At 47.6% G+C, this 27586-nt stretch overlaps 2 protein-coding genes across 7 annotated transcripts in view; one reads left to right on the top strand and one right to left on the bottom strand.

Moving 5' to 3' along the window:
* TMEM63B (transmembrane protein 63B) overlaps positions 1-14544 on the bottom strand; it is a 48515-nt gene extending 33971 nt beyond the window's left edge. The window contains exon 1 of one of the 2 annotated variants that reach the window (XM_053937017.1): positions 14405-14544. The gene's annotated coding sequence lies outside the window, so the exon portion shown is untranslated. The remainder of the gene's footprint in view (positions 1-14404) is intronic. The other variant, XM_053937016.1, reaches the window with a different exon arrangement.
* Positions 14545-14625: 81 nt separating this feature from the next.
* Positions 14626-24979, top strand: MRPL14 (mitochondrial ribosomal protein L14). Of its 5 annotated transcripts, none has more exons than XM_053937022.1 (3): positions 14626-14691; positions 21871-21957; positions 24320-24979. In XM_053937022.1, the coding sequence occupies exons 2-3, from the start codon at positions 21884-21886 to the stop codon at positions 24684-24686; spliced, it is 441 nt and encodes a 146-aa protein (XP_053792997.1). In that variant the 5' UTR covers positions 14626-14691; positions 21871-21883; the 3' UTR covers positions 24687-24979. The 5 variants fall into 5 exon arrangements, with proteins under 5 accessions (XP_053792997.1, XP_053792998.1, XP_053792994.1 ...); XM_053937023.1 differs by lacking the exon at positions 14626-14691 and adding an exon at positions 14725-14771; XM_053937019.1 differs by lacking the exon at positions 14626-14691 and adding an exon at positions 14825-15054.
* The last annotated feature ends 2607 nt before the right edge of the window (positions 24980-27586 follow it).

Here is a 27586-nt window from a genome sequence, read left to right as displayed (position 1 = left end):
GACAGCCACGCTTAGTCTGCCAGGGCCTGAAATGGGAAAGCACAAGGGTGCAGGAGAGCAGCAACTCCTCCACCTCCTGTCTTGGGTGCTGCTGCTACTGCTGCTGCCCTGCCCACCACCTACTTATGCCCAAGACTTGCCACAGTAATCCTGCCACAGCTCTGTAAGTGAGGAGGACAACTGGCACCCTGCACTCTGCTTATGCCACTTGACCAGCATCCCAGTCAAAGTCTTCAAGAATCCCCACATACAGAAATTGGGTCTCTGCTGAGGCTGTGGTGCCAGCCATGGCTACTGGGGACTGACTGCCAGGTCTGGGTGGCAGGGACATGTCCTGTCAGAGCCAATGCTGGGACCTCTGCAATCAACTCTGCCACATGCATCTCCGCTGGGCTCCACCTCATGCACTCATACTGGGTGTGTGTATGTGACTCATTTACCGCAGCTCATCAGAAACCCACAGACCCAGCAGTGTTTTAGGGTCAACACTTGCTCTCCAAGTGGCACAGGCACAGGGATGTGTATGTGTGACTCCTCAGCAATCAAAGAGACGTTGCTTGCTTGGTGCCTTCTACTCAGCAACACAGTGGACACTGCGAAGCATCCCAGGGCAGTTACCTGCTCATCTTAGAGAGTCACACAGATGCTGGCTACACACCTCCTGAATCAGGGACCATCTCAACAGAAGGAAGCTGACAGCTACCAAGCTCCCAGTTTTACTCCACTGCTGCTGGCCAACAGTACTTTAGTCCCTACATGGAACACCTGCAGACCCTCAGGGCTAAGTTTAGCCCAACATAGCCATTTGCATCTCATTCCTTCCTCCTGAATCCTACCAATCTAATATCAATCTACACATTACAGATTCACAGAATCATTAATGCTAGGAAAGATCTCTAAGATCATCAGGTCCGACTGTTAACCCAGCACTCCTGCGTCTACCATTAAACCATGTACCCAGGTGGCACATCCACATGGGTTTTGAATACTGCCAGGGATAGGGATTCCACCATATCTCCGGACATCTTGTTCCAATGCCTGACCACTCTTTCAGTGAAGAATTTCTTCCTAAAATCGAACTTAAACTTCCTCTGTTGCAACTTAAAGGTATGTCTCTAAGTCCTACCACTTGTTAGGTGGGAGAAGACACTGTCCCCCATCAGGCTACAACCTCCTTTCAGGGTAGGTACATGTGTTCCCCATTAGCCTCCTTTTCTGCAGGTTAAACATCCCAGGTCCCTCAACCACTCTTCATTAGTTTTGTGATCTGGATCCTTCACCAGTTCCACTGCCCTTCTCCGGACATGCTCCAGCAGCTCAACATCCTTGTAGTGAGAAGCCAAGCAGGGCCGGTGGGAGGCCCTGGATAGCATCTCAGAGCCAGGTAAGCAAAGTTGGAGCTCGGGAAGCATCCCCTCAGCCACATCCACAGCTGCCCCTTGATGAGGGGTCACCAATGCCCCTGCATGCCTGAGCTGTACTCACAGCTTCCAGGCCCAGGTCCCACTAAGCCTGTAATCACCACAGAAAACTCCTCCCAATATAGCATCAGTTGCCTATTTAAAACATGATGTTTACTAACACCAAACACACTCCTGCTGGAAGTGGAGGACGAGATGAGTCAAGGAAGCATGAGCAAGGGAACTTTCTTCTGTCGTGGGAAGATGAGGGGATCGTGGGAGGGTTACTTAGGGATGGGTGCTGCAGAATCAGCTGATCACCTGCAGTTCCCTCACCAATGCAAGGAGACTCAAGGGCACACTTTCACATCAGACTCTTAAGCTCTGGGAACACTTTCCTGTGGAAGTGTGAGATCAGATCCAGCACAAAGGAGTGTGCCAGCATCCCTTGCAGCCTGTTCCAGGCTTAAGAAGCACCAAGTGCCAGCAGGTGTTGAAGCATCAATTTAAAATGAAGGCTCTGAAAACCTCCTGGCAGTTCTTGGGACCCTCTTGCAGCAGCTCAATAAAGCACTGCTGGTTGCTACAGTGCTTTGACAGAACCTCAAGGTAGTGTCCCAGTACAGGGGAACCACAACCCCTCCAGCCAGTGGGTGGAGAAGCAGCCCCCACTGCTCACCCTTGCCCAGCCTGCTCTGGATGGTCACTCTGTTACTCCATTTGCACTGAAGATTTGTAAGGACATCTAACTGCTGAGGCACTAGTGATACCAGGCTTCAGCTGTGGGCAGAGATGAGCATGACAAGGTTCACTATGGGTCTCAAAGCAGGGTAGGGGAAGGAAAGGGATTACAATCCCAGCTCCTCAAGGCACCATCTCACACTTGGAATACTGTCTAAGAATATGCTCCTGAGCAAGAGAAGGCAAGAAATGAGTGCCTTCTAGGGCTCCTTGAATTTTTCAGACTTTCTCCAGTGCAATGCTATAGCCTATCCTAGATGGCTGGAAACAGATCCCACATGATGTTATTGAACTGCACACCCATATGGTGGCAGATCAGATTCTTGAAGCCTCTCCAGGCAAAACAATCAGTGCCAGGCCCTGACTCTTTCTAGAGCCACCACCACATTTTCCATTTTTCCCTCCTGGCTGCATCCAGCCATCTCATGATGCCAGGCTAATTTTCAGAACCTCACATTTTCCTTTCCATCTTTGAGAAAATTATTGCTTTCCTGCCCTCAAATAGCCAACCAACATCTCTTCCATCCTACCAAACTCATAATGGACCTCCTGGCTTCCTTCCCCAGATTTGTCTTCTATGCCACTGCACTTACCAGTCCCAAGTGGGCTGACTAGAATGCATATTTACATTAAGGGGCTGATCAATTTCTGAGTCTTTAACCTTTCCTAACAGGCAAGGGAGGTTTGGTGTCAGGGGCTTTACCAGAAAGCCTCAGCTGACTTCTAGTGCATGTTCAGCCAAGGCTTGGAGTACGGGACATTGTCACACACAAGGTCCAGGAACTGCTGGACAACTGCATAACAAGTTTTGGCTATAAGCCATCCACTCAGCTTACCCTTGTGCACCATCCCTTTAGCATGGATCAACAAGGGTGCAGGCTTCTGCCCTCTATGCACCAACAGAGGTGAAGGCACCAGCAACTTTGCCTATGCCTAGGACAATCCTCTGCTCCTTTCATCCTCCTGGTTCACCCCTGGGTACCCACTCTATGCCAGCTTCCCACATGTCCACGTACCAGCTCCCGGTCATCCTCACCCCTGCCCACCTGCTCCTCCCAGCACTGATTTACCCGCCCCAGCACTGACTCACTCCCTGCTGCTACCAACCATGCACCCAGCCTGCCTCTGGCATCCTCACCACTCTGAGACACAGGGTGAGGGGAGCCAACACTCTGCTTTAGAGAGCAGCAGTGAAGCAACATGGATCCACAGAACAGGAGAACCTGCTTGTACTGTGCATCCCACCCTGAACAGCTGCATGACTACAGCTATGCTGCTGATATGCCCCATGCCTCTGTTCATCAGAATCACATACAACTCCTCCCAGGGAGATAACGCAGCTAATTTCCAGCCACTGGAAAGACAATCCACTTTCCAGATGATACATACTAGCAGCACACAAGTACTTGTTGCTGCCTGCACTCTCACCTACAGTCAGCTGAAATCCCTGTTGAGTTACTAGAGTGAAAGGTACGTCTTGCAGCGTTGGACTTCTGCTCCCATTGTTAAGGTCCAGGAAGCTGTCACTGCTCTGCTGCTCTGCTGTCCCCTCTTCTGCTCTGGCTTGAGAATCTACCCTTCTCCTGGATGGGTAACATCTGTTTAAGAACTAGCCACAGGATTAAAACCAAAGATATTTTTGGATAGTTTCCCAGCTGCTTGACAGAGTAACTGCAAGAGCAAAACCTTCACACTGCTGCTGCCAGCTTGGTCAGCTCCAAGCAGACAGGGAGATGCCCAAGTGGGCAGCAGTGCACCTTGCAAAGCTTTGCCCCTGCTAGTTTAATTTGCCATCCAAGGTCAGTGCTTAGGCTCTCCAGGACCAGGTATGTTTCCTGCCCTCCAGGGAGCATGCAGTGGCACCAACCTGCATGTTTAACACAAAAAATGAGAAAGAGGGAATAAAACATACCCCATCCATCTCTAGTCTGAGTCACGGGACCCCATGCCAGCCCCTGCACAGCCTCTCCTGTCTGCAGGCAGCATCCACCTTCGGGTGGAGCGAGGCTGCTCTGCTCAGTGCCCCCAGCTACCACTCCCCATCCATGGGCTCTTCATTCTACACCTCATGAAGCTATTAAGTATCTCCTCCTGCTATCTGCCACCTGTCTTCACTGTCTCATTTTCTCCTTTAGTTCTCTCCTACCCGGAGAGGTAGGGTTCAAATTTATGTTAGGGAAAGGCCAGCCCACAGCCCTGTGGGGGCTGTTGACAGAGAGAGCACATATGCCTGTCCATTTTTCTTTCCCCCTAGCATTTACAGTCACCACATCAGGACAGTGGAAACCACATCTTGACTATTCCCTCTGGTTTTTGCTTTGGTACCACAGTACGGGAAGGAATGGGAGGTTCCTCCCCCAGCACTGCAGGTAGCAACATGTACCAGCAGGTCTTCCTTCTGGACCTTCTTTTACCTACTCACCAAGCAATGGGACAGCTGTTCGTGTCCTGCCATCTCTACACACACATTTTAAGAAGTACAGGCAGATAAAAAAATCCCAAAAATCCAAGAAACAAAAATCCCAACACCAAACCACTGCTCTCCAGCCACATTTGAGTTGCAAACCCTCTTATCCTGAAATCCACCTGCCACAAGACTCCTGCAGGCAAAAAGGGTATGAAAATGTACACCTATCTAAGTGGGAAGGCAGAGCAGGAATAACAAGGTAGCAAAGCCCTGGCGCTGGGATAGGAGGAGAGAGAGTGTCGGCCCAGAGCTCCCGGAGTCTCCAGAGCCAGCTCAGAAAGGAGGAGTTGGTAGAAAGGGCAGGTTTCGCAATCAGAAATGTTCATTGCAAGTCAAAGGATGCTTCGATATGCTAGAGTGGGCTGCAAGACAATTAGAGGATGATAAGGATGACTGACAGGATGGAGACAAACAGAGGGAAGAAAAGGAAACAGAGGGAAGAGCAGGTGGGCATCTTTGCTCCAGGGCAGACAGGCTCACCCCCTGCAGTATTTTTTCAGGACTAGGCTGGAAGTTTCCAGCCTACACACCTATTCAGCTACAACACGCAGCCCTACCTGTAACACTGCTTGGAAGGGTTGGACTCTACTTTCACCAAACAGGTTTAAAATTTTATTTTCGTGCTCCAATAAATGCAGTGCAAACAACACAAGACAGAATATATGTTCTGCCATTCAAAGAGCAAAACCACCTCTGCCTACGCTGTCCTGATGCCTTGAAAAGGCTGACCTAGAACAGAGGGCAGACAGAATTAAAGAATAAAGTAGGTATTTATTAAAAGGCCTCAATGGATACACCTTGCGCAGTACAAGAGCCTGGCCAGGGCTACATCCAACATGGGCCCAAGATGGACAACCAGTCATGAGGTCTCACACTTTTTTAAGTGTTGGTCCATTTGCATATTGGAGTTAATTGTCCAATTACAGCTTCAGATTATGAAGTCCTATCCTTCTTGTTTTCTCTCTTCAGTCCACTGTTGTTTATGCTCTTGGGCCTGAAACTTGTATAGGTTGTCCTTGGTCCCAAGCTAGAAAAGGAATTGTTTTGTTGAGCTACTTTGTGAAGAGAGCTTACCAACACTTAATATGAAGCTCAGAACTACACACTAAAGCAGCACAGAATCTGAAAAATATAAAAGCTAAAACTTAAGGCATCATTTCTCCTCTTTTGGTATAGCCAATGCTGCTCTATCCAATTCCTGCTCCAAGGAGGAGCTGGATGGAGTATGGTAAGAATGATGGAATGATCCTGCTTTGTTCTCTATTTACCAGACACACACACTTCCGCTCACCCCCATGTATTCTGAAAAGAGGCTCAACAAAACTGCCCACTTCCTCTACTTAGATTGACCTATCTCCTCCCCAGATTTGCAAGCTCCATCTAAAGATTCTATTTGATCTTTCACATCTAGCTACCCCCAGAGACATCTACAAACACAGCTGTGTCAGACACAGAGGCAAAGACCCAAGCAATCAACATGTCTCTACAGGCAAAAGTCTGCTGATGGAGGTGCAGTTATACTGGCAAAACTGCTTCTCAGTGTTTTAAGGTGGTGGAATAAAACCAGACTTTAGAAGCAGGAGCATTTTATGCTAAAATAATGTATTGGCAGAGCAATCAAAACAGGCAGTCCTAATATCAAGCAGGCCAGAAGCTGCAGGTGTTTTGGAGGAGACACCTAATGCACCCCAGAGACATGGCCCAGACCATGCTCAAATAGTGCCACCATACCATGATTTTAAACCTTTGATTTGCAAAGGTGCATCCCTCACTCCATATCCACCAGAGGAAAGCTGAGCTATGGCTCCTACTCCACAAGACTCTACTGGAGCAACTTCAGCTGTTCCACCCTGTAGCACTCAACTCTCCAGATGAAAACACAAAGGCTTACTGGCATTATTCCCTACAAACCAGAGCTCTGCTCTCATCAAATGGAACAAAGCTTTGAAGAAAATAAAATAAAAAATTGAAATGCTGGGGGTTTTCCCCCCGTTTTGCTTAAAGCATATCAAAACATTTGCCTTCCCTGACTTGAAACCATACTCAGAAGCTATCTACTAGCTTTGCAATTCCCCTCCTACCCCAAGCAGTAATAAAACATGAAGACAGCATGAGATTCCAGGAGCACTATGCAGCAGGGATTTACAAGGGATACATCCTGTCAGGCTCAGTGGATAATTTTTATTTTTAACAGCATTACAGTGTTAGTGGGTGAAAGGGAAATTGTGGATGTAGCAAAATTTTAGTGAGCCATCTGCTGAGGTATCTCACCCAGTCTCCCTTTTGAGGTTTGCTCACTGGACTAAGGAAGAAACATCACCTCACGGACTGAAAACAGGCATAATGACCCTAAATAAACTAGTAGCTCAAAGTGACAAAGCACTGGATTACAGACTGCTAGGAACCAGAGGCAAGGGTCATCTTTGGTTTCATTAATCATTTTAACCAGCCAGGGTGCTGAGTTTGAAGAGGTGTTAGGTGCTGGCTGCTCTCAAGTACCTGTTTGGCAAAGTAGCAGGGCACCACAGGAGAAGGGATGCTATAAATCAGTCAGAGGCAGATAACAGGATGTGACAAGGACAGGTAGGAAACAATTCCAGAGGCACATGCACAGAGAATGTGCATAGGTTTGTCAGGGAATCACCCTACATAAGCTGGGGCCAGGTGAGTGCTTTGTTTTACTGGAGCTGTCTCCTCATAAGGTAGAGAAGTCTCAACAAAAGGCCTTAGATACTAAGGAGCAACAGGGAAGGAGAACAAAGAAACCCAAAGAACAGAGGTGCACTGAAAAAGTAACAGGCAAAGACCTCCACATGTACAAGAGGAGAAGGCAGAGCTGGCTGCACAGCTCTGAAGGTGACTGCAGTCCCAGCATCCCACCACAGGTTTTTTTGCCACTCTTCATAGCCTAGCATTTCTGCATTTCTACATATCTTAACATTCAACAGTCTGTCAAGATGTTTTACTTGAGGCACAGCCCGTTGCAAGTCATCCAGATCTACAGACTTTTAGCTAATTTTTTCTAAAACTAACATATACACCCCAATTCCCCCAAAAGCCCTTCAAGATAGCCTCCATTTCTGCTTCACTATCCCAAATGATATTACAGGGAATCATAAAGTCTAACTCACTAATTACAGGTAAAGTGACTTCCTGCCCCATCTTCATCACAACTACAGTCTTCTAAAAATGCACATTGCTGTACATTCTTAAAGACCACGAAGTTCCCTCCTCCACCTTTTCTTACTCAGGCTACACAGCCCTTCTGACAGTTCTTCTCATCCTTCCTCCCACATCATATTTCTAAAGATCTTAATTTCTATTGCTTTGCTGCATAGTCTCCTGTTTGCGCACACCCTTGTCCAAGAGTTGTCCCTATATCTGAGCCTGGCCCTTCAGCAACACCTCATCTCTGTTCAGGAGAGCACTAATTGCTTCCTGCAGCTTAGAGGTGTCACTCCTAACTCAGTCTGGCACAAGGCTTTCCTTGTGTTTTTCTGCTCCCCACAAGAGCATTAATGCTCAATCCTCAAATTCTGCCAATACCATTATTTTTGCCTGCCTGCCTAGCTAGGGTTTCTTTATCAGGTAGAAACTCTTTTGAATACAATTTTGCCATTAGTTGAGGGTGTACATGGGGCATGCTTCCTATCTCCTATTCCTTTCTCATTTGTTTACAAGGCTTACCCTTGGGTCACTGAGCTGGCTGACTTAAGATCTATTACATCTATCTGTCGCCCCCGCTCACCTATGAGGCAGGCCATCCTCTAAGGCAGGGGTGTTGACCAACTGGATGCACTACGTTCCAGACAAATGGATGCTGGTGATTTTTAACTGGCATATTCTTCCACCTCCCTTACAGAATAAACACTAACTGTTTATTCTACCTTATTAAGACGGGCTGGATGTAGTCCTATTCTTTCCCCTGTATTTCAAGGGATCAAACCTTGGACAGTCCCTTCACCAGATGTTTTCTCTGGTGGCTGCTCACCATGCAAAAGTTGCCTTAGTCTGGAAGTACTTTCAGGGAAATTTCATAAGGCTTTGCCCATATGACGACATCTAATTTACCAAAATAGTCTTGTCACCTATTCTGATTTGTGCTTGGATTTGCTTTTTAAAATTAACTCATCACCTCTGGTCTTGTTTGCAAGGTGAAGACGAGAGCTCTTATTGTCACATTTTATTTGTTCCTCTTTTCCATGCCTGCAGGAGCTAAGTCCTTCTATCCAAGAGCTGCATCAGCTCCTTCTGCCATAGCTGGGAGTTCACACCAAGTTTCACATCCACCGCAAACCCAGTTCCTTCCTCCCAGATTTATAACTTTGTGACTAATGCCAGCTCAAGCTGCCTTTTCTGTGTTGTGAGTAATAGCGAGTCCTTGGGCAGCAACCACAGCTCAGCAGACACACAACAATAATTCATTTCCAGGTCTATGCCTCAAGCATGGACTTAGAGCCCAGGAAAACCAAACTACCCACTTGTATATGCTTGATGTTAGCTTTACCAGCATCACCTGAGAGCCTCCAAAATTCAACAGCTTCACATAAGGGAGTGTAGGCCATAAGCACAGGGAGATGAAGGATGAATCCGTTTTAAGCACTTCCTTGGGACCCAAAGGCACTATATTTTTGTCTCAAGAGCACAAGTATCCTGAGGCCATCTTCAGAGACCCTCCCAAGTCTGTGTCATTGCCAGGTGCTCTCTGCCCTCCAGCAGAAATCATCGGATGTGATAATTACTTCAAGCAGAAGACAAGGCCTGCTGCCATCTGAGTTTCCTCTAAGTACAAGATCATGCCAAGATTGTCTCTGACTTTGAAGGGACCTGAAACAAAGGCTACTAAAGGCCACTGTATATCTGGCAAAAGCAGTGCTAGGCCAGCACAAAACTCTCCCACCAAATGCACTCTTGTGCAAAATTGCACTTGTAAGAATAGCACACTCCCCTGACCCATGTCAGCAACACATCAGGAGACAGGTGGATGATTTAAGGGAGCCCATCAGAATAGTTCTTCCATTCGGGTCAACAGAAGAAAGCGCAACACCTCCCCACAGGCAACACCACATGGTGACAGAGCCAGAGGTCATATCACTGGTGGCAGCTAGCTGTCTGCAGAGTGATCCTCTGCAATAAGCTGGGAACAGAGATCTGCACAGAAACATGAGAGAGCATTGCTTGGAAAGGGGGCATCAAAGCAAGCAACTTCTCTGCACAAAAAATTACAGGGCTGCAGAGGTGATGAGCACACCCAGGGAAGGGATGTGGGTAGCTCTGGGGGCATACTGTCCTTCCAGGGAGTGAAAGCGAACAGACACACAGGAAAGGTCTGCAGCAGTCACTCTTCCAGACAAAGGCAGGGAGATTTTCCAGCTTGCTGCTCAGAGGTAGCATGGCTGTGGTGGTTCAGAAAAGCGATAGCAGAACACACTGAAAACAGGCAGCATGAATCCTGCCAGTGACTGCTTTCTCCTGTGCTGATGCAATGTGTCGCCTTTCTAACGCACAGCTCTTTAAGAGATCCAGCCCTTTCTTTAATGCAACAGCACAAACAGCCAACAGAAATGGAAATCTTCAAAACCTTGCTTTAAGCCAGACCTGTACTACCAACAGCCAATTTCTCTGGGAAAAAACAGCATGCATAAAAGAACAGCTCTCTCTCTTCCCAGCACAATAACCATGTGGGCAGAGGCTGCTGACATCAAGTTAGACCAAAGCACATCAAGAACAGGAGACCTTGCTCAGATGTAGTGGGCTATGCCAGCAGGATGCCTATCTTGCCCATATAAACTGTGTAGCCACTCCAAGAGTTTGGCCTGACAAGAACATTGGGATACAGGGAAACCATTTCTATTCCGCAACCTGGCTTTAAGAAGGAGTGAAGGAAGGGAGGTGAAAGCAGAAGAGGGAGAATGGCAGGCAGTCAATTTCAACATGCAAGAGCCAGGGGGAGAACAGAAGCCTTTCCAGGACTGCTTAGCAATCATGTGCAAGGAACACATAGGGAGCATGCAAACATAGCTCTGTAAAGGCCAGTGAGCACTGTGCAGAGTGGAGGAGGAAAGGATTCTGCATCTCTCATAGCAAGCCAGCCTCAGGCTTCTGCAGCTAATCTGTATCTGGGGCAGAGGGCAGACACCCAGCTCCATGCTGGAAGGACATGAACTGAGAAGGCAGTGCCAACCACAGGCCTGCAGGCTCAGAGAAAAGCCATTTTATACCGCAAGCCTTTGCTTTACAAGCTTGGCAGTGACTCTGCGAATATCACCCTCTCTCTGTTGCAGAATACATACATACAGACACATTTCTTTCTCATTCCTTGATTTTTATTTTTCTCCTTTCTAGGAGAAATGCACTTTCTAGCCAATGCATCAGGCCTGGCCCCCAACTCACCACCCTGGACAAGCCAGAATGCTTCTGACAGATGAAGGCTGCAGACAGAAAGGTGCCTTTTGAGAAGGCTGTGCTCAAGGCAGGTCCTGCACAAATCATGGATAGCAAGGTGAGGGGTCCATCCCAGTAAGAGCCTGAGCTGTACAGGGCACAGGAAATAGGATGAGGACTGCAGTTCCAGGCAGCAGGCACTCCCACAATGAACACAGAGCTACCTTCAGGCCACCTGCCCCATAGTGCGGTCCTTTGGAGCTAGACCATCAGGACCAGCAACACGCTTGCTGAGATCAAAGTGGCAGAGGGACACAGGGATCCCCACCTCTCTCCCCTCCTAGAAACCTGCATTTCAGTTTCCAGCTCAGCCTGCAAGCAAGCCTGAAGCTCCCCAGGTTCGTTTCCAGAGCCAGGAGGAAGAACAGACAACTTCATTGAGCTCAGACATAGCCAAACCTTCCTCTGACTCATTCAGTATCTCAGAGGCCATGGCCCATGCAACGCTCTGCCATTCCCTGTCCCCAACATCTCCTGAGCTATCACAAAAGACCTGAGACCCTGCAGAGCCAGTTCAGGCAGTGGGAAATCTGCCCCTTTGCTTTGAGGCTCCAAGCAGGGCCTCTGCCTCCTTGTGTGAGAGACAGTGTGGAGAACAAGCAGCAGGCTGGCACACTGGCCATTTGCTGCGGGGCTGTCGGATGATGGGGTGGGGTGGGGGGTGTTGGTGTGTGTGTGTGTATCTGCAGGGCTCGACACTGTGGGCTACCCAGCAAGCTCTCAGCAGCAGGAGGAGGCAGGGAAGGAGCAGCCTAAGGGACTGTCACCCAGAATTGCTTGGTTCTCACCCTCTGGAAAGCAGCTGCTAGATTAAAAAGCCTTTATGGTCCTGTCATTCAAGGACATGGAGACAAATTCCATTTTCCAAACATTCCCATCGTCTTGTCTCATCTGTGCACCACAAAAAGCCACCGGAAAGATCCAGTCCCAGCCTCCAGCAAGCCTTATCATCCTTGCCCATCCCTACCCACAGCAGAGCTCTCAGATGCTTTGATATGCAAATCTGCCACAGGATCCATAACCAGCGCTGTCTGCAATTAACAGCACACACGGAGTATCCTATACCCAGGGCCTCCTCCCTCCCCAAGCACCACACGGCTGCGCAGGCTTCACGTCAGATGACACAGGTCCCAACTGTCTTGGGTGGGAGCGGCAGGTGTTGTCTGCAACCCTTGGATTTTCAGCACACAGCCTCATGCTGGCCACCAGGATGGTGCTGGGGCGCTTACAGAAAGGAGGCAGGCTGGGGTTGCACCTTGGTGTGGATGGGCGGGTGGCAGAGGAGCTGCCGGCAGGATGCTGCGGGGCTCCCAGTGACCGGGGGCTCACGAGAAGTGTAATTAGCAACAGACAAAAAACAGGGCCTGAGCACTGCCAGCTCTCAAACTTTTATTGCAAACCTCAGGCTACCTGGGATTTTCTGGAAGTTCTAGTTCCCAAAATGAAGAGATTTCATGAAGATTTTTTTTCTATGTTAACAATATAAAAACCCCTCCAAGCAAATTATTAGCCCACTTTATTACTGCAGAAAGCTGAAAAATATAAGCAAGGATACTTTAAGACCAGAAAGAAAGAAAAAAATAAACCCCCACGCAAACTAGAAGGCACACTCAGGATTTTTCTTTTCTTGGCTCAACTCATGGATTCAGAACAATTCAGGACAGTTACACTACGCTCTGGTCAAACGGCAAGAAAATAGAGCATTGGAAAGCCTTGTGGTGATGCCTTCTTGACATGAAAACTGACACCCCCAGAAAATACAGTAGCTTCAGTTCCTTCCAAGGTTACCAAAGACAGGAACAGACAAAAATAGAGCAAACTTATTGCAACAAAACATACTTATGAGTCAAACCAGAGCCTCTTCCCAATCCCCTCAAAAGCACGCTCTTTCAATGTTTATTTTGCTCTTATGGTATCCAGGTGAGGACTGCAGAATGGACTTCTCTCCCCATAAAGATAGCATATTCCTACTACTAAAAGGCTCAAGATGAAAAAGGCCTTCCTCGGTAGATACCAGCTAATTGCAGTCATTAGAAGTAATGCTTTGCTATTTCTGGTTGAATGGAGTCCTCCTGCAGTCAGTTACGAGCTGAGTGGTCAGCTCTGCGCTCTCTCAGAAGCATTAAGAGTAATAAATGCTATTAGGGACTGTACAGTGTGATTGTTTGGAGGGGAAGGGTACTGGTCCCACCATGCACTCGCAAAGGTTCTGTCCCACACTCGGGTAGGGCATCGGCAGCACCACCCAAAAGGTGCCTGAGCCACGCAACCCTTCAGCAGCTTTGTGACCGCCACTAATAGGATGCTCCTGCCCCACAGCTCATGGCCTTCTGTGTGTGCTTCCTCCAGAGAATGACACTACGGAGCAGGACACTTTCACAGTAACAGATAAATCCAGGAGAGAGGGGACTCCTCTAGGACTGCACACAACTAAATTAGCCACCCTGAGCACACACAAACAGGCTTTTTGTTTCTAACTTCTATCGAGAGGAGCAAGGGAGGGAGGTGCCCAGAACCTCAAATTGCCAAAACACCTGCTCTCCATCTAGCTGAGAGCTACCAAACCTGCTGAGAACACCGGGCTGACTACAGCCACACTGCAGATTTTTGGCGTGATGCCTCCTCCAGCAGGTAGCTACATAAAGGGTGCACTCTACAGCAGGAGGAAAAAAACATGGCTTGCTGATGTGGAGGGGTTGGCGACCGAGACAAGAGCAAAAAGGGACCGCTTGGTTATCTGGCCACGGACATGAGCTGTATCCGATAGCCCTTTGTCAAGTATTCCAGGAGAGGATAAGCAGGGCAATATCAGAAACCTGCGCGCGACTCCCACTACCCTTGGAACATCCCTCCTGCCACCTTGCCGCTCTGCTTCACAGCGGTGCCTGCAGGAGCGGCGGGGGGCGGCCAGGCTGCTCTCCGAGCCCGAACACGCACAAAAGCGCCGACCGCAGAAGAGACGGGCGCGCCGCCGGCAGGGGTCCGGAGACCCCCGAGGTGCACAAACCCGGTTACCCAACAGTAGCCGAGGCGAGGGACGGCAAAGGACAGGCGCCCGGGATACAGAAGGAAACCCCGGGCGGCCTTGGGGCGGCGGGCGGCCCGTGCCGTTCCACGGGCGCCGCGCCGGGCGCGCCCCCCGCCCCGCTCCGCCCCAAGATGGCAGCGGCGCCCCCGGCCCCGGCCGCCTCCACCGCGGGCTCGGCGCAACGGCCGCGCGCCCGGCCCGGCCCGGCCGCAGCACGGCCTGAGGCGCCGCCGCGGACCCCCCATCCCCGCCGGCAAAATCCCTCCGGACCTAGAGGAGCCGCGGCCGCCGCGCCCCGCAGTGCCCCAGCTGCCGCCCGCTTACCGGCGGCTCCTTACCCCGTGTCAAGCGCGGACGGGCTCCCCCCCGGGCCGGGCCGGGCCAGGCGCTGCGGTACCGCGCTGCTCTCCGCCGCCCTCGGCAGCGAGCGACGACCGCTGCGCTCAGCCGAGTTCGGCTCGGTTCGGCTCGGTTCGGCTGCGCTCGGTGGGGGGCGGGGCCCCGGCAGTGGGCGGGGCGCGCAGCCTCTGGCTCGGCACAGTGGCGGGGTGGTGCTGCGCGTGCGCACGGGGGCTGCGCTGGGCGGTAGGGCGCGCGCGCTCTACGCGGAGGTGCGCGGTGGGGCCTGGGGCGCGAGCGACGGGACGGGACGGGACGGACGCTCGCTCGCTCGCTGGGAGTGCAGCGCAGGGTAGTGTAGCTGGGTACCGCAGTTCCCAGCAGGACCGGTACCTGGCCTTGCCCCGCCGCCGGACCGGCCTGCTCCTGGCGTGCTGGCTTTTTCACGGAGCCAGCGCCGGGCCCTCACACGGCCCTGTGGCCGAGCGGCTCGGGGCGCGGACGGCCCCTCTCAGTCCCCGGATGCTGGGGCTGTGACGCTGCCGTAATCGCATGTGGGCCCCGGGGCTGGCCGGGCCTTCCCTGCCCCCGGGTCCCGGCCCTGCCGCCCATGCCTCGGAGGGAGCCGCTCGCAGGTGCCTCTGGTGCTCTGCGCCCAAGCTTGGAACGCGTCAACCCTGACTGAGCATGCTGCTCTGGAGGGACGGAGACGCGCTGTCCCCGAAGATGCGCGGCGCGAGTTCGGGTGGCACGGAGGGCGGCACAGGGTGGTGACATCGCGCAAAAGCAGCTGGGAGCTGGAGCCTTTGTGTCGCTTGCACGCTGTGCTCCCGCTGGACCGCAGTCCCTGCCTCTGCGGCGTGGCCTAGGAGAGAGGGAAAACATTCTTCTGAAGTTCCTGCATGTTCAGAGAGTTTATTTGCTCAGAGTTCGTATGGGACTGCGATGCTGGGGTTAGGCTTTTGTGGGTATGAGTAGTCACGCAGCAAAGTTAGACCAAAATTCCTGTGTCCTGACAAGTGTGGTATTTACTCGCGTGTGTCATGGGGGCTTGGGAAGTATGGGCGCTAGCCTGTGCTTTCCTGGTTATTCTTCAGAAACCTCTTTTGGAGGTCCACTGAGTAAGGAGAGGAAATTGCGGGAAAAGACGGTATGACATATTTCTTAAAAGCATGCATACCTTAATCTTTGTAGTAAAAACAGGTGGGCAAGCCAACCTTTTTAACAGCAGGACACAGATGCTCATCTGAGCTCTGTACGCTTCTCTGGTTCCAGAGCTCCAGGCTTGCCTGAGAGGGTCTTGTTTGGAAGGAGACTGAGTTAAGGGAAGTTTCTGAGTGAGAAATGAGGCTTATGCCACTAAAGCTACAGGTAGCTCTGTACTGCCTTGTAATGCAAGCATGCCTTTGTCATGTTTCTCTTAAGCCTGAATTCCAACAGCAGTAGGCATCCTTTTCTGGTACAGCTTTATCAGGAAGACCTAGAGCCAATACGGTTTTTTGTTCTGTGAACAACTAGCCTAGGTCAGTTGTTCCTGACGTTTCTTCATGGTTGAGACACAGCTACACCTCTTCCTCCTTGTTTGTGTTCTCCTTGCCACAGCTCCCCCCAGCGTGGTTACTGCTGTCTGGGTTGTGATTGCACCTTACTGGTCGAGGCCTGGCCACCCAGGTCGGGGCTGGGAACCAAATCTGGTCTTATGGCTTTCCATTGTCCTGCTCTTGAGATCTCAATACTTTTAAAACCAGTAAAGAGACATTTGAGAGGTGATAGCCGTGTAAAATGATGATGGTGCGGGCAGTTCTCTGAATTCACATGTGATTCCCAAAAGGCAGAGACAGGGGAGGGGCCTTTCTTGGCTTCACCTCAAACCCCACAGGCCCACCAGAGAGAACTTCTGTGGCTAATCCAGTACCTGCCATCCTGCTCATTTCCTTTGACTTCACACAGATAGTTGTCCTCTCTGTAATTTAATTTTCTGCTGGTGCACTGGGAATAATCCCTCCCTGTTTTAGTATAGTGCTGTGAATATGAATATATAGGATGATTTTAGGTGTTCGGATATTAGGACAAAAAGTACTTTAGAGTTGTAACTTCTGGATACTTAAAATGTCAAAAGTAAGTTTTATTTTAAAGGTATGCAGCTCTTTTGTTATCTGCCATTCCTGATCTTGGTCTGGAAAATTAGGTTAGTGTGTATTGCTTCAAAATTGTTAACAGATGCACTTGTAATGAGTTTCTGTTGGTAACTTGGATCAGTAAATATCCTGTTTAATAGCTAATCCTGTTCATAAACAGATTTTAAAAAGACTTAATTCCTCTTTGTGAATCCTGGTCTTTTTGTTTGTCATTGATGCAAAACCAATTATGTCTTGGTAATGACTATCTTGTGTATTTTTAACACACGCAGCCCTTAATCACATTGTTTCCTTTATGAGGAGAGCTGTGAATAGATTGAGTCCCCTAGTTAACAGTTGGCTCCTGCAGCTCACTGTGGCAGACGAGTCTATAAATAGACCTGCAGTGGCAGAGTAGGGGTTTAGGCATTTGTGTTGCATGTACTGTCTTGAGTTTATTTCCTGTGTTTTAATGATGGATGACAGATGCAGTTCAAACCTTTATGCTGCCTGGAGCATGTCTTTTTTGACCTTTTGAAAGAATAAAGGTGATGTTTGTCCCCACTGTTTGGCTGTGCAGATCAGGTCACTGCTATAAAAGTGAAGAATATTTTTACCTGGTTTCTTTGGCTTTGACAGCAGGCTTTGGGTAGTTGGCCTCAGCATATGCTTTGTAACATCTGTTGGTTTTCCATGGGGCCTGTCTGTGTGGATGAGTTGGCAACAGAAAGAAGGAAAATGAATAGCTGAATGATTATAGAATTAGAGATCTTGGGAATATAGGGAGGAGGGGTTAGTTCCAAAACTTGTGGTTAAAAAGGAAAGTACTGTTGGATTGCCAAGTAACAGCACTCTTTAAAATTACATTTACTCTAGGATGCAGGCAGGGTGCATTGACTGTTTTGTAGGGTGTGCACCACTGGTAAGAACTTGGTCAGAGCTGTTGCACTGCCTTCTGGAGTGTTCAGATACCTTTTCAGTACTCCCATAGATGTATTAGTACAGCAGATTCATGCAGACCATTCTAGTGAGGCACACGGGTGTTCTTGCTGAAATGAGAAGAGATTCTTTTCTTGTCCAAGTCTCCTTGTGTTTCTTTGGAGATACTGTCACCACATAAGGCTGTGTTGCCAGTGGCAGAAGTCCCAGTCTTGTGTTGTGCCACATTCCGTTGCAGCAGTGTTCATGTGCCTTCAGGTTGAGCTGGATCAAGAAACTGATCTAGCTGAAAACTGACTGATTTACATAACTACTAAAGCCAGCATAAGGGAGGTGATGGAAGTGTGTACTGGGGGGACACAGGCTTCCTTTCTTGGAGCTGTGTGCCCTGATGTTCATTTAAAGTGAGTATGTAATCCTGTCTTCCTTGTCTGGCACATGTCCTTGCTCTGTATCAGTTCCGTGAGGTGGTCTACTCGTGCATTTGCATGCATTTGATGAACATAGTGTACATGTATCTTTTGTATTTTCCAATTTTATTAGCTGGGATGAAACTTTCCAGAATTTCTCCATTCAAAAGCCACTCAAGATTGCAGCAAATACAAGTTAGTTCTTTAATATCAAGGAAAACCACTGAAGGTGATAGCTAGAGCACTTGAAAATGGTGCAATGGGTAAATAACTTCCATACATTTATAACTGGTGAAGAGTTTCTTTGTTGAGCAGTGCTGAAATGTTATGTCACTCTTTTGCATTGAATGGGGTAAGGCTGAAGGGCCCTTGAGAAGAGTATTTGCAGTAGCAGGTTACTGCATGCTCAAAAGAAGTTCAGTGAAGTAGAAATAGGGTCATTTTAGTGAATATTTGATTAACAAATTCCTCACCCTTTTCTGACTGTTACTTTGAGCTCTTGTCTAAGGTCTGTGATAACTTTTAACAGATATGTGGAGAGGGGCAAAGTGTCTCTGTGACTGTGATTTTCATGAGATAGAGCCACTACTAGAAATTAGGGTCAGCAGGGTAGAAACAGCAAGAGATTACTCTCATGGTTCTTTATTGCTGCTTTGGTGCAGCTGTGCGTGGTCAATGTTATACCAATAGTTGCCTTTGAGGCTTCTCATTTTAGGATAGTGTCTGTTTAAATACTGCTCTTGCTTAGCATGAAAAACTTGGAAATTAATCCTGCTTGAGCAGGAGATTCAACTAGATGACCTCCAAAACCCCCTTCAAGGATAAATCCTTGGTCAGGAGTATATTAGTGACTAAGTGCTAAGCAAGTGGTGGTGTTTTGTCTATCCAGGGTATGGTATTTTGGAGTGTGCTCCTGCCTGTATCAGTTGGGCAGTACTGATGGTAGACTTCTGGGAATTCTTACAAATTTTGCTGTGTTTGAAAGTTATGAGTTACTCTTCCCGTACACCTGAGGGCACTGAAACCTGGTGACCTGGGGAGAGCCACCTTCAGAGGCAAACTTGGATCTTATGCATTCCCCATGCCTAAGTTCAGCTTCTTCTGAGCCTTTTTAAGGCCCCCTGGTGTGCTTGGAAGGAGAAAAGTGCTGGGGGCACTGGGGCTGATAGCTGTCATCGATTTATAGCAGTTCTTCTATTTTGGCACGCTTGGGAGCACCAAGTGTGGCAGAGTGAAAGCTTCTGTGCCCTTCAAAGCTTAATTGTTTAGTAGTTAGCAACTCCATAGGGGGAAACTGAGGGCAGGAGAGATGTTCACAGCCAGAGTGGGATCAAATTGGGACTGGGTCTGGTTGAAGAGCACCTGGAGTCAGACCCAGACTATTAGCTGTTCCTTTCTAGAAAGGAAACTGGCATGTTACAATAGCTGAAGTTGTGATTCACTCTTTGTGAACACACTTGCACCCTTGAATGCTGTTCTTAATGCCATAGATGCATTCTTTTCCCTCCACCCCGAACTCTCCTGCTATTTGGATGCATCCCCCTTGTTTACTCAGTTAAAGTAAATCCTGCTAACAGGATGCTTCATACCAAATAATCAATCATGAGAAAATTCTTAGCTTGTGACACATCTTAATGTGCTGAGGAATAATTCTTAGCTAAGAAGGGGATACTGAGTCATCTGAAAAAATAAACAGTCCTTGGACACTTAATACTGTTGATGCTTCCGGTGGTAGTTTTGTAACTTCAAACCTTCACTGCTGCCACAGGGTAGAAACAAACAGTGACTTCTCCCAGGAGCGATGAGTGAGTTCAGAGTTTACGCACCACTTCAGCACATTTTAGATGTGCTTTAAGCACATCTGGCTATGCTGGTCCTGATGCTGCTGTCCCTTTGACAGCAGGCAGAGCCTGCAGCTGTGCCTGCCTTGTGAGCCCGCAGACCCTCTCCTATTGGTCTTTCGTAAAGGTGAGGATGAGCCTTCTCCAGCCACCAAGGCTACCATGCCTGCTAGGAAATAGAAATGGGGGTGACACTGCTATCTGAACTCCCCCCAAGAAGTGTCCATGAAAGACAACAGAGAGCCCAACTTGCTGCTGTTTTTTTTGGGTTTTGTAGAGGGATCCAAAGGCTCTTTGTGAGTCTGGAGGAAGTAGGAGCATTACTACCCACCAAGTTTGAGTTTCACATGGGGACACAGCACACCCTGTGCAGCACAGGACTCAGGCAGACAGTGGGCTTAAAGCAAGTCAGCATAGTTGAACTTGCTTAGAAATCTGAGCAGCAGCAAGGCCACGTATTGGACCTTGATTGCCAGCAGCACTGTAAATGCAACAGGGCCTTGCTGTCATTATGATCACACAGCTAGATAAGGACATGCGGCATAAACACAGCCTTTTTGGAGTCTCATTGCAGAGAGGAGACAGTGTGGGTAAGCCCTCAACTCATTTAATGATCATCTACCCTACAGAAAAGTGGCTTTTTTTTTTTTTTTTAAAGTAAATAAATGTAAGCTTTGGCTGTTGCTGTTCTCTTCCAAACCTGCCTGTTTGACAGAGTTGGTTTGCCACCTGTGCTATGCTCAGGTAGCACCACTCAAAACTGCTGTGGTGCACATTCTGTGATTTTGATTGTGCTGTCAGGTAACACTTGCTTTGTAGAACAACTGCAAACCCTAAAACTTACACACATCCCCAAGTAAGCAAACAAATTGGAGAAAAAAAAATAAAAAAGGGAGTTAAGATTTAGGCTGGACCTTGATTGTTTTAAGAGCTGTGGCATTGTCTATTGGAAGGTTCTGTGTGTATGTTTTTTCCCCTAGAGAAGTTAACTCAGCTTTATTTTAAAAATAAAAGTTAAAAAAATGGCTTTACAATGTATTACTATAGTTTGGCCCAAAACTCATCAGAATGGTCAGAGAGAGGTGAGGTGATCAATGGATTTTTAGTGTTTGCTTTTGAAAAGGGAGAAGCAGAGCGCGTGTTGGTTACTCTGCCAAGGTCACAGTAAGCTGTGTCACACGGTAGTAGTTGCAGTCAGGTGGAAAGTCTTAGCTGTACCTGAGCTGGCTTGAAAGAGGCCTGGCTCTAGGTCTGTGTTGTTTCCTCCCTTCACTTGGATCTGCCAGCATAACCACCTGGGTCATCACTCCCTAATGATGTTTGGGAAAGTGATCTGGGTTCAGATAAGCCTTTGTGACTGCACACACAAGCCGGTCCCAGTCAGTCTGACAGAATGAGGTTAGGGAACTGCCACAGACGTAGGCAGGAATAGATAGGATGTGGCTCTCAGTTGGAGGTTACCCTTGTAACCCAGCTCTGCTGCAGTCAGCATGGTGTACAGTGTACAGCAGCATGGAGTGAGAACTGTAAAGGTACAGAGAACTATTTTCTCTGGGCAGCCTGAACAGGGCAAGAATGGCAGTAGTGTAACTGTGGTCTCGTAAGAGGCTGCTTAACACCTTTGTATGCAAAGAGAGAGCGTGCCCTCACCAATGGAGCTCTGACTTGTTTCTTGTCTGGCAAATTGTTTCCTGAAGCTGTGATGCCAGTCTGTAAGTTATTTGGCCTTTTGCTTGGTTTTGTAGGTAACCTTGGTAGCTTTTAACGAGTAACCATGATGGCTTTTTCTGGGCACTGCAGCCTCTAAACCAATTCACATCTGAAATTCTCAAAACCTGATTCTTGTTATATGATTCACAGTGCACACAGAGGGGCCCTTACCTCTGTGTCTAGGAAACTGCAATGCAGTGATATTGAATCCAGCTTTGTAGTATATGTGTCTGAATTACATTTTCTCCTGAATTCAGGCAGGGGTTGTATATCTGCTTGTAGTGTGCTACAGCTGCTGCTACCACTCTGTGTCCTGTGGATTGCGGCATCTAAATAGGTGCTGAGACCCTAGCGTGTGATTCATGTAAAGGAAAGAAAGCAAACCAAATTCTGTCAATTTTCCAGAGTTAATAATTCTTTTGTTTCTTATGCAGGGGTGGCTACCAAATGGCTCTCCTGAATAGACAAATTGGTTTATCTTTAACCCATCTAAGTAGTGCTGTGATCCAACGACAGTTCAGGTAACTTTTAAATTTTGCTTTTGTTTTCTTCAGAATGTTTCATGGTTGAAAGAGTTGCTGTTAAGTTGATCAAGAATAAGATATAGCATTTGTAATTCAAAAGGGTAATAAAATTAAAAAAAAATCCTACAGTTGTTCTTTCATAGGTTGAAAAGTGAACCTCCATTTGCAGGTTCCTGGCATTCTGCATTTTCATATGTGTGTAAGGAGGCTTTTAGGTCTTTGACAGCGATACATGGGCCTGCAAGTAGAACTTGAAAATGTCTGTGTTTCTCATGCAAGTGCAAAAAAAAAAACAACAGCGAGCTCTTGCTGGTGCAGAGCAAATTACAGTGCTCAGAATTATTCAAGAGTTTATCATTTATTTAGAACAAAAATAATCTGAAAAATTACTTTCTCATACTTTAACAGTGTCTATTTTGTTATTTTTCTTTTGTTTCTTGCTCTAGGCATTCAAAGTTTTAAATTTATGGACTTCATATTTTACAATGCCTTGCACAAATCTTAGAGCTTAATCCCACAGTACACTCTGCCAGTTTGGGGAATCCAACTCTTTGAAGGGTCAGTGCTTCAGTTTCAAGGATGAGAATAGTCATTCCCAGAATTGTGGTCTAGAGGGAGGATTAAGACATGCTTGGGGCTAGGTTGTGTGATAGTCCTGGGAGCTATCTCAAGGAGGTATCCAGGTCTTTCTGGCTTTGTCTTTAAGTTGGCTGCATGAGAGCATTGGCCAGCATACATTTAAAGCATGTATAAGTGACAATGACAGGGAGGTGAAGTCCAGGCCATAGAGGTCAACAGGACTTCAGAAAATTTAATGGGGAGACCTTTTCTTTGTGGAGTATTCCTCCAAGACTGTGGCAGAAATCGAGAAAAAAGGGAAAGAAAAAGTTCTCCCAGTGTGGTTATTCTTATCTAGTGGTTCCTGGACAGTCACATTCATATCTATTTGCTACTGCTGTGTTATACACTTGGTCCCACCGAGGTTTTCCCTGCTCCTTCCTGTGACAACACTTCTCTTTTTCTAGCCTCCTCCCTTCTGCTTTCCCTGTTGTGCAGCCACAGATGGTGGGCAGAGGAGAGAGAATGTGATGTACTGCAGTCCCTGCCAGAGGATGTGATGGGACTGGATGGGATGGCATGGCTGGTTGCAGAGATTAGTGACTTCTGAGAGAGACAGGAAAGCTAAAGTAGGCCTCTACTATGTGAAACATCTTGAGAGGGCAGTGCTTGACCTCTGGAGCAATTGGACTAATGCAGATTGACTCCACTGTCCTTCTTCAGCGTGTGTAAAAATTCCTGCTTCAACTGATGTCCATCCACACCACATTTGGTGTGCATGCTCATCTTTTAGGTATTTTTGCAAATACAGGCCTTTCCTCTTCAAGAAGGGATGATGGTCCCTATTTACTTTACACACTTCTGAAAAACAAGATGAATCGTTAGGTTTCTTCCATATGCTGTCACTGAGTAGTTCAGCTGGCAGCAGATTGGCATTCCTGCAGCTCTGGCCAGCATATTTCTAGTACCTCATTGCAAAGCAGTTGTTCAGCAGCAGAGAGGATCTTCCTGCTTTTCCAATCGTCTTTGTTTGGGTGTCATTTGAAGACAAGCAACAAATCAGTTGAGTTTGAGCTCACTGAATAAAAGAATAATGGTTTCTCTAAGGTAGTATGTTCCTGCTGTTCCCAAGAATATTCAGAGTCAGACCTAACAACTAATATTGTGCAGTTTATTTATGTTGTTTCTTACTCCCACAAAGCAAGCATACAGAAGAGACTGTGTCTCTCTGGATTCCTTCCACAGGGGGAAGGTGGTGATCTCTTCGATTCTAGTTGGGAACAGCTTAGGACAACCACAGCAGGACCTCAGAGGTCTTACTGAGAATAAAATAAACTGTGAGACTCACAGATGTCAGTGAAAGGAAGGTTGATCATAAAAGTCCTTAGTGCTGGGTACTGTGTGGAAGATTGAAAGAGCCTGACTTGAGTCTTAGCTTCCTGCAGGCTGTTTGAAACAGAAGTGAGCACATTTTTTTGCTTGTAGATTGAAGCTACATCATCTGCAATTGCTAAAAAGCCCATATATGCAAGCCACTCTTCATGCCATCTTTTAGTTGTGTTTTGGAGTAGAAAGGTCATTTTGTATTTGACATTTAGTAAAGAACGTGCAAAGCCTAAAGTAGCATCTGTCTTTCAAAGAGCACATTGAATGCAGTCAGTGTGTCACCCATATGGTATATATTCGTTGCTGGTGCCTTCTGAGTGGCTTGTGTAATGACAAGATTCTGTTCTGTGTTTGCCTTTGCTCCCCAAGGATTAGTGAGGAGATCTGTCTCTCATTCTCTCCTGTCTTTTGGTAGCATCACTGGAGCATGTCGAGCAATACAGAAACTAACCCGCGTGCGAGTGGTGGACAACAGCACCTTGGGGAACACACCATACCACCGGCCACCAAAATGTATCCACGTGTATAACAAGACTGGCGTTGGCAAAGTTGGAGATAAGATCCTTCTGGCTATCAAAGGAGAAAAGAAGAAGGCTTTAATTGTAGGGCACAAGATGCCTGGCCCCACCATGACGCCTAGATTTGATTCCAACAATGTGGTACTCATAGAAGATAATGGAAATCCAATAGGGACTAGAATAAGAACACCAATACCCTATACACTGCGAAGAAGAGAAGGCGAGTTCTCCAAAGTATTGGCTATTGCCCGCAACTTTGTGTAAATGCTAAGAGAGGTCTTCAGCAATCCTTTTATATCCTTTCATGCAGTAGCTGTTCCTTGGTCCTTTTCCAGAAACTGGTGAAACATGAAAAAGCTGATGTTCATCAAGAATATTTCCTCCTTTTAAGAATTTCAAGCGACTAATTTAAATATTGAAATAGTTTATTTTTCTCCAAAAGAAGGTTGATTTATTTCACAGAACACCTGCAGTATGTTTGGTAAACAGTCCTTCACCCTTATTCCTCCTGTGGTGTTATTCTGGTCTGTCATCATTAAAATGAGAACATGAAAATCCTTGTGCTGTATTGCTTATGTTCTCTTTTCTCTATTTCTGCCTTTCCCAGTTCCCCAGGAACAAGACTCAATCCCTGGCCCAGTCATACTGGGAGTCTACAAAATGAATTCACAAGTAATAGAGTAGGAGAGATACATAATGAACTATGGGTGCTTTGGGCACATTCGGTAAAAAGACTAGTTTCTGTCTTTGCCTAAAAGAAATAGTTAGGAACAATTAGAATCAGGAGGGCATGGTGGCCTGTGACATCTGTCAGTGGTGTGTGCTTGAACAGGGCATAGCAGAGACTGGGAAGCAGAAGTAGGAAGGGGAACTGAAGGGGGAGCCATAGGGTGATTTGAGATACAGCCTGTGCTCTCCACCTGACCAACCCCTGAAAACTGTGTTCTCAGATTAATGCAAGGGCTGGGTTCAGACTGAAAGGACCACAGAAAGAAGCTTCCTTTTGGACTGCTTCTTGGGACCATTGTTGGACATCATCTTTAGTGGGCAATTGGTGAGGTTGGCTGTTCTCCAGTTTCCTACGCTTAGGCACAGGGATGGGCAAATGCTACTCTGCTTTCAGGACTGGTTGGGATCCAGGAGCCAAAGAGCTGCTTTTCTATGGAGCTGAGCAGAGAAACTTGGTGCTCATGACTGGTGAAGGTACATCAGTGCAGAACACTCCTAGACATAGCAGTGCTGGGGAAGAGTGAGCAGGAGGTATAGTCAGCAGCAGTTAGGCCAGTTCCTCACAGGTTGGGTGGCAGTGGTGGCTGGCTGCTCTTTGCCCTTCTGCCTTCTCTTCCTGTTATGCTGGGAAAGCTCCTTACTTTGGCACTGCATTGCCTCAGTGAGAAGATCTAAAGTATGTAGTGCTGAGCTATCGCGCACTCCAGTTACTCCTTGCAGATGTATCTGCCCCACGGTCCCCACTGTGAAATTCACATTGTCCCTGGAAAAAGTGAGCCTTGGATCCCCTCCAACTCCATTACTCCAGGTAACACACAAAAGATTATACTATAGGTTTAATTTCAGTATTAACCTTTAAGTAATGGTGCTGTCCTACTAAGTAAAACTTCCCTGTGAACTCAGTTCTGTGGGAAAGCAGAATCATGCTGCTGGTGGCATGTTCCTTGTTTGCTGTTGTCTGAGGAACGTTGGGTGTGCTGCTCCAAGTCCTCTGCACCCGATGGGCATTGCCTTTGAGCCCTGGGATTGCCTCCTCCATAGGTGTCTGCCCAATGGCACAGCAGCAGAGCAGATGCTCACCAGGTTCAAGTCAGTGTTTCCAGTCAGTCTGAGTGCAGTCAACTTCCAGGAGGAACTCTGGGTGCTTGGAGATGTTTATGCTGTTTTTCTAAGTGGGATAGTGAGCAAACTCTGTGTGGCAGTCACAGCAAAAGGTATGACTGGCCTCTCTCCCTTGGTTGGAGTTTATTTTGGTGTCACAAGGGCATGGCACAGCCTCATGTCTCAGACATTGTCCATTGCCCTTTTTTTTTTTTTTTTTTTTTCATGGTTAGATTTGTTTCTGGATCATATTTGGAGTAGAAAAAGGGTATATGCTTTTATGCAATTTTAGGGAAAGTGTTTATGCCACTCAATTGCTCTGAGGTCTTTAGAAAACCTTCTGCAACTTTTGAAACTCCTCCAACCCTTATAAATACATAAACAAATACTTTTATAATTTTTAATAAATCACAAGTCAGTTGACAGGTCTGTCCCAGCCTTCCTGCAAACAGAAGCAGCTTAGCCTTCCTTAATGTAAATGCTTTTGAGAACAGAAGAGGAAAATGCCTTCCACTAACACAGTGCTGGAGAATAGAATTTGAAATAGCACTTCTATGGTGTATTTTGTTTCTGTGCACTGTCTGTGGGTAGAGCTGAAGCGGAGTTCACCCCAGCTGAATACCTCATTCCTGCCTAGCCTGGTTTATAACTTGTCTGAAGGGACACTTTACTGTGAGATTTTTGCTGAACAACAACTCCAGCCTCAAAGCATCGACCAGCAGGACCTGGGCGCCTGCAAACAATCCTTGTTTTTCTTGTCCTGACCATAGGAGCTATGAATCTCTCATGGGATGCCAGACCCTGCTGTTTGGATATTAAACATTTCACATAATATTTGCTAATAACTTTCCAGCATTTTGCTGAGGAAGAGGTCATGGGGAGAGGGCACGAGAGGAAGCGGGCAAGACAATGCAGCATACTTGAGATTAAAATGTGAAGTGATGCTTTAGTTCTAAGTAAACTGATACATGTGGAACTAAATCCTTAATCTCAGACCTTAATAAGCAGACATGCAGACAGCTAAGCTAAGCATATCCCATAGTGCGTCTCCTGCAGTTTTTACCTGTCTTCCCTGATGAGGAATATAGTCTCAGCAGAAATCCCTGACCTATGTTGACAGCTCTGTGCTTGGCAAATTCCAGGTGCTGCCTGTAGCAGTATCTCTCCGAGGGGAAAGGATCTCGCTTGTGGATGAGGCCATAGCCTGCTGTCACCCATCCTGCTGCTGCGGGCCCTGCCATGGCTACAGGATGGTGAGCCCCTGCTGCTCTGGCAGCAGAGCCTGTGCAGGCAGGGGCAGATTGGTGGGGCCTTGCCCAGGCTGATGTGGGTTC

Source organism: Vidua chalybeata, chromosome 3, assembly GCF_026979565.1.
Source record: "Vidua chalybeata isolate OUT-0048 chromosome 3, bVidCha1 merged haplotype, whole genome shotgun sequence".
Taxonomy (NCBI): Eukaryota; Metazoa; Chordata; class Aves; order Passeriformes; family Viduidae; genus Vidua; species Vidua chalybeata.
Note: the sequence above shows the minus strand (reverse complement) of the source record. Positions and strands in the feature narration are given on the sequence as shown.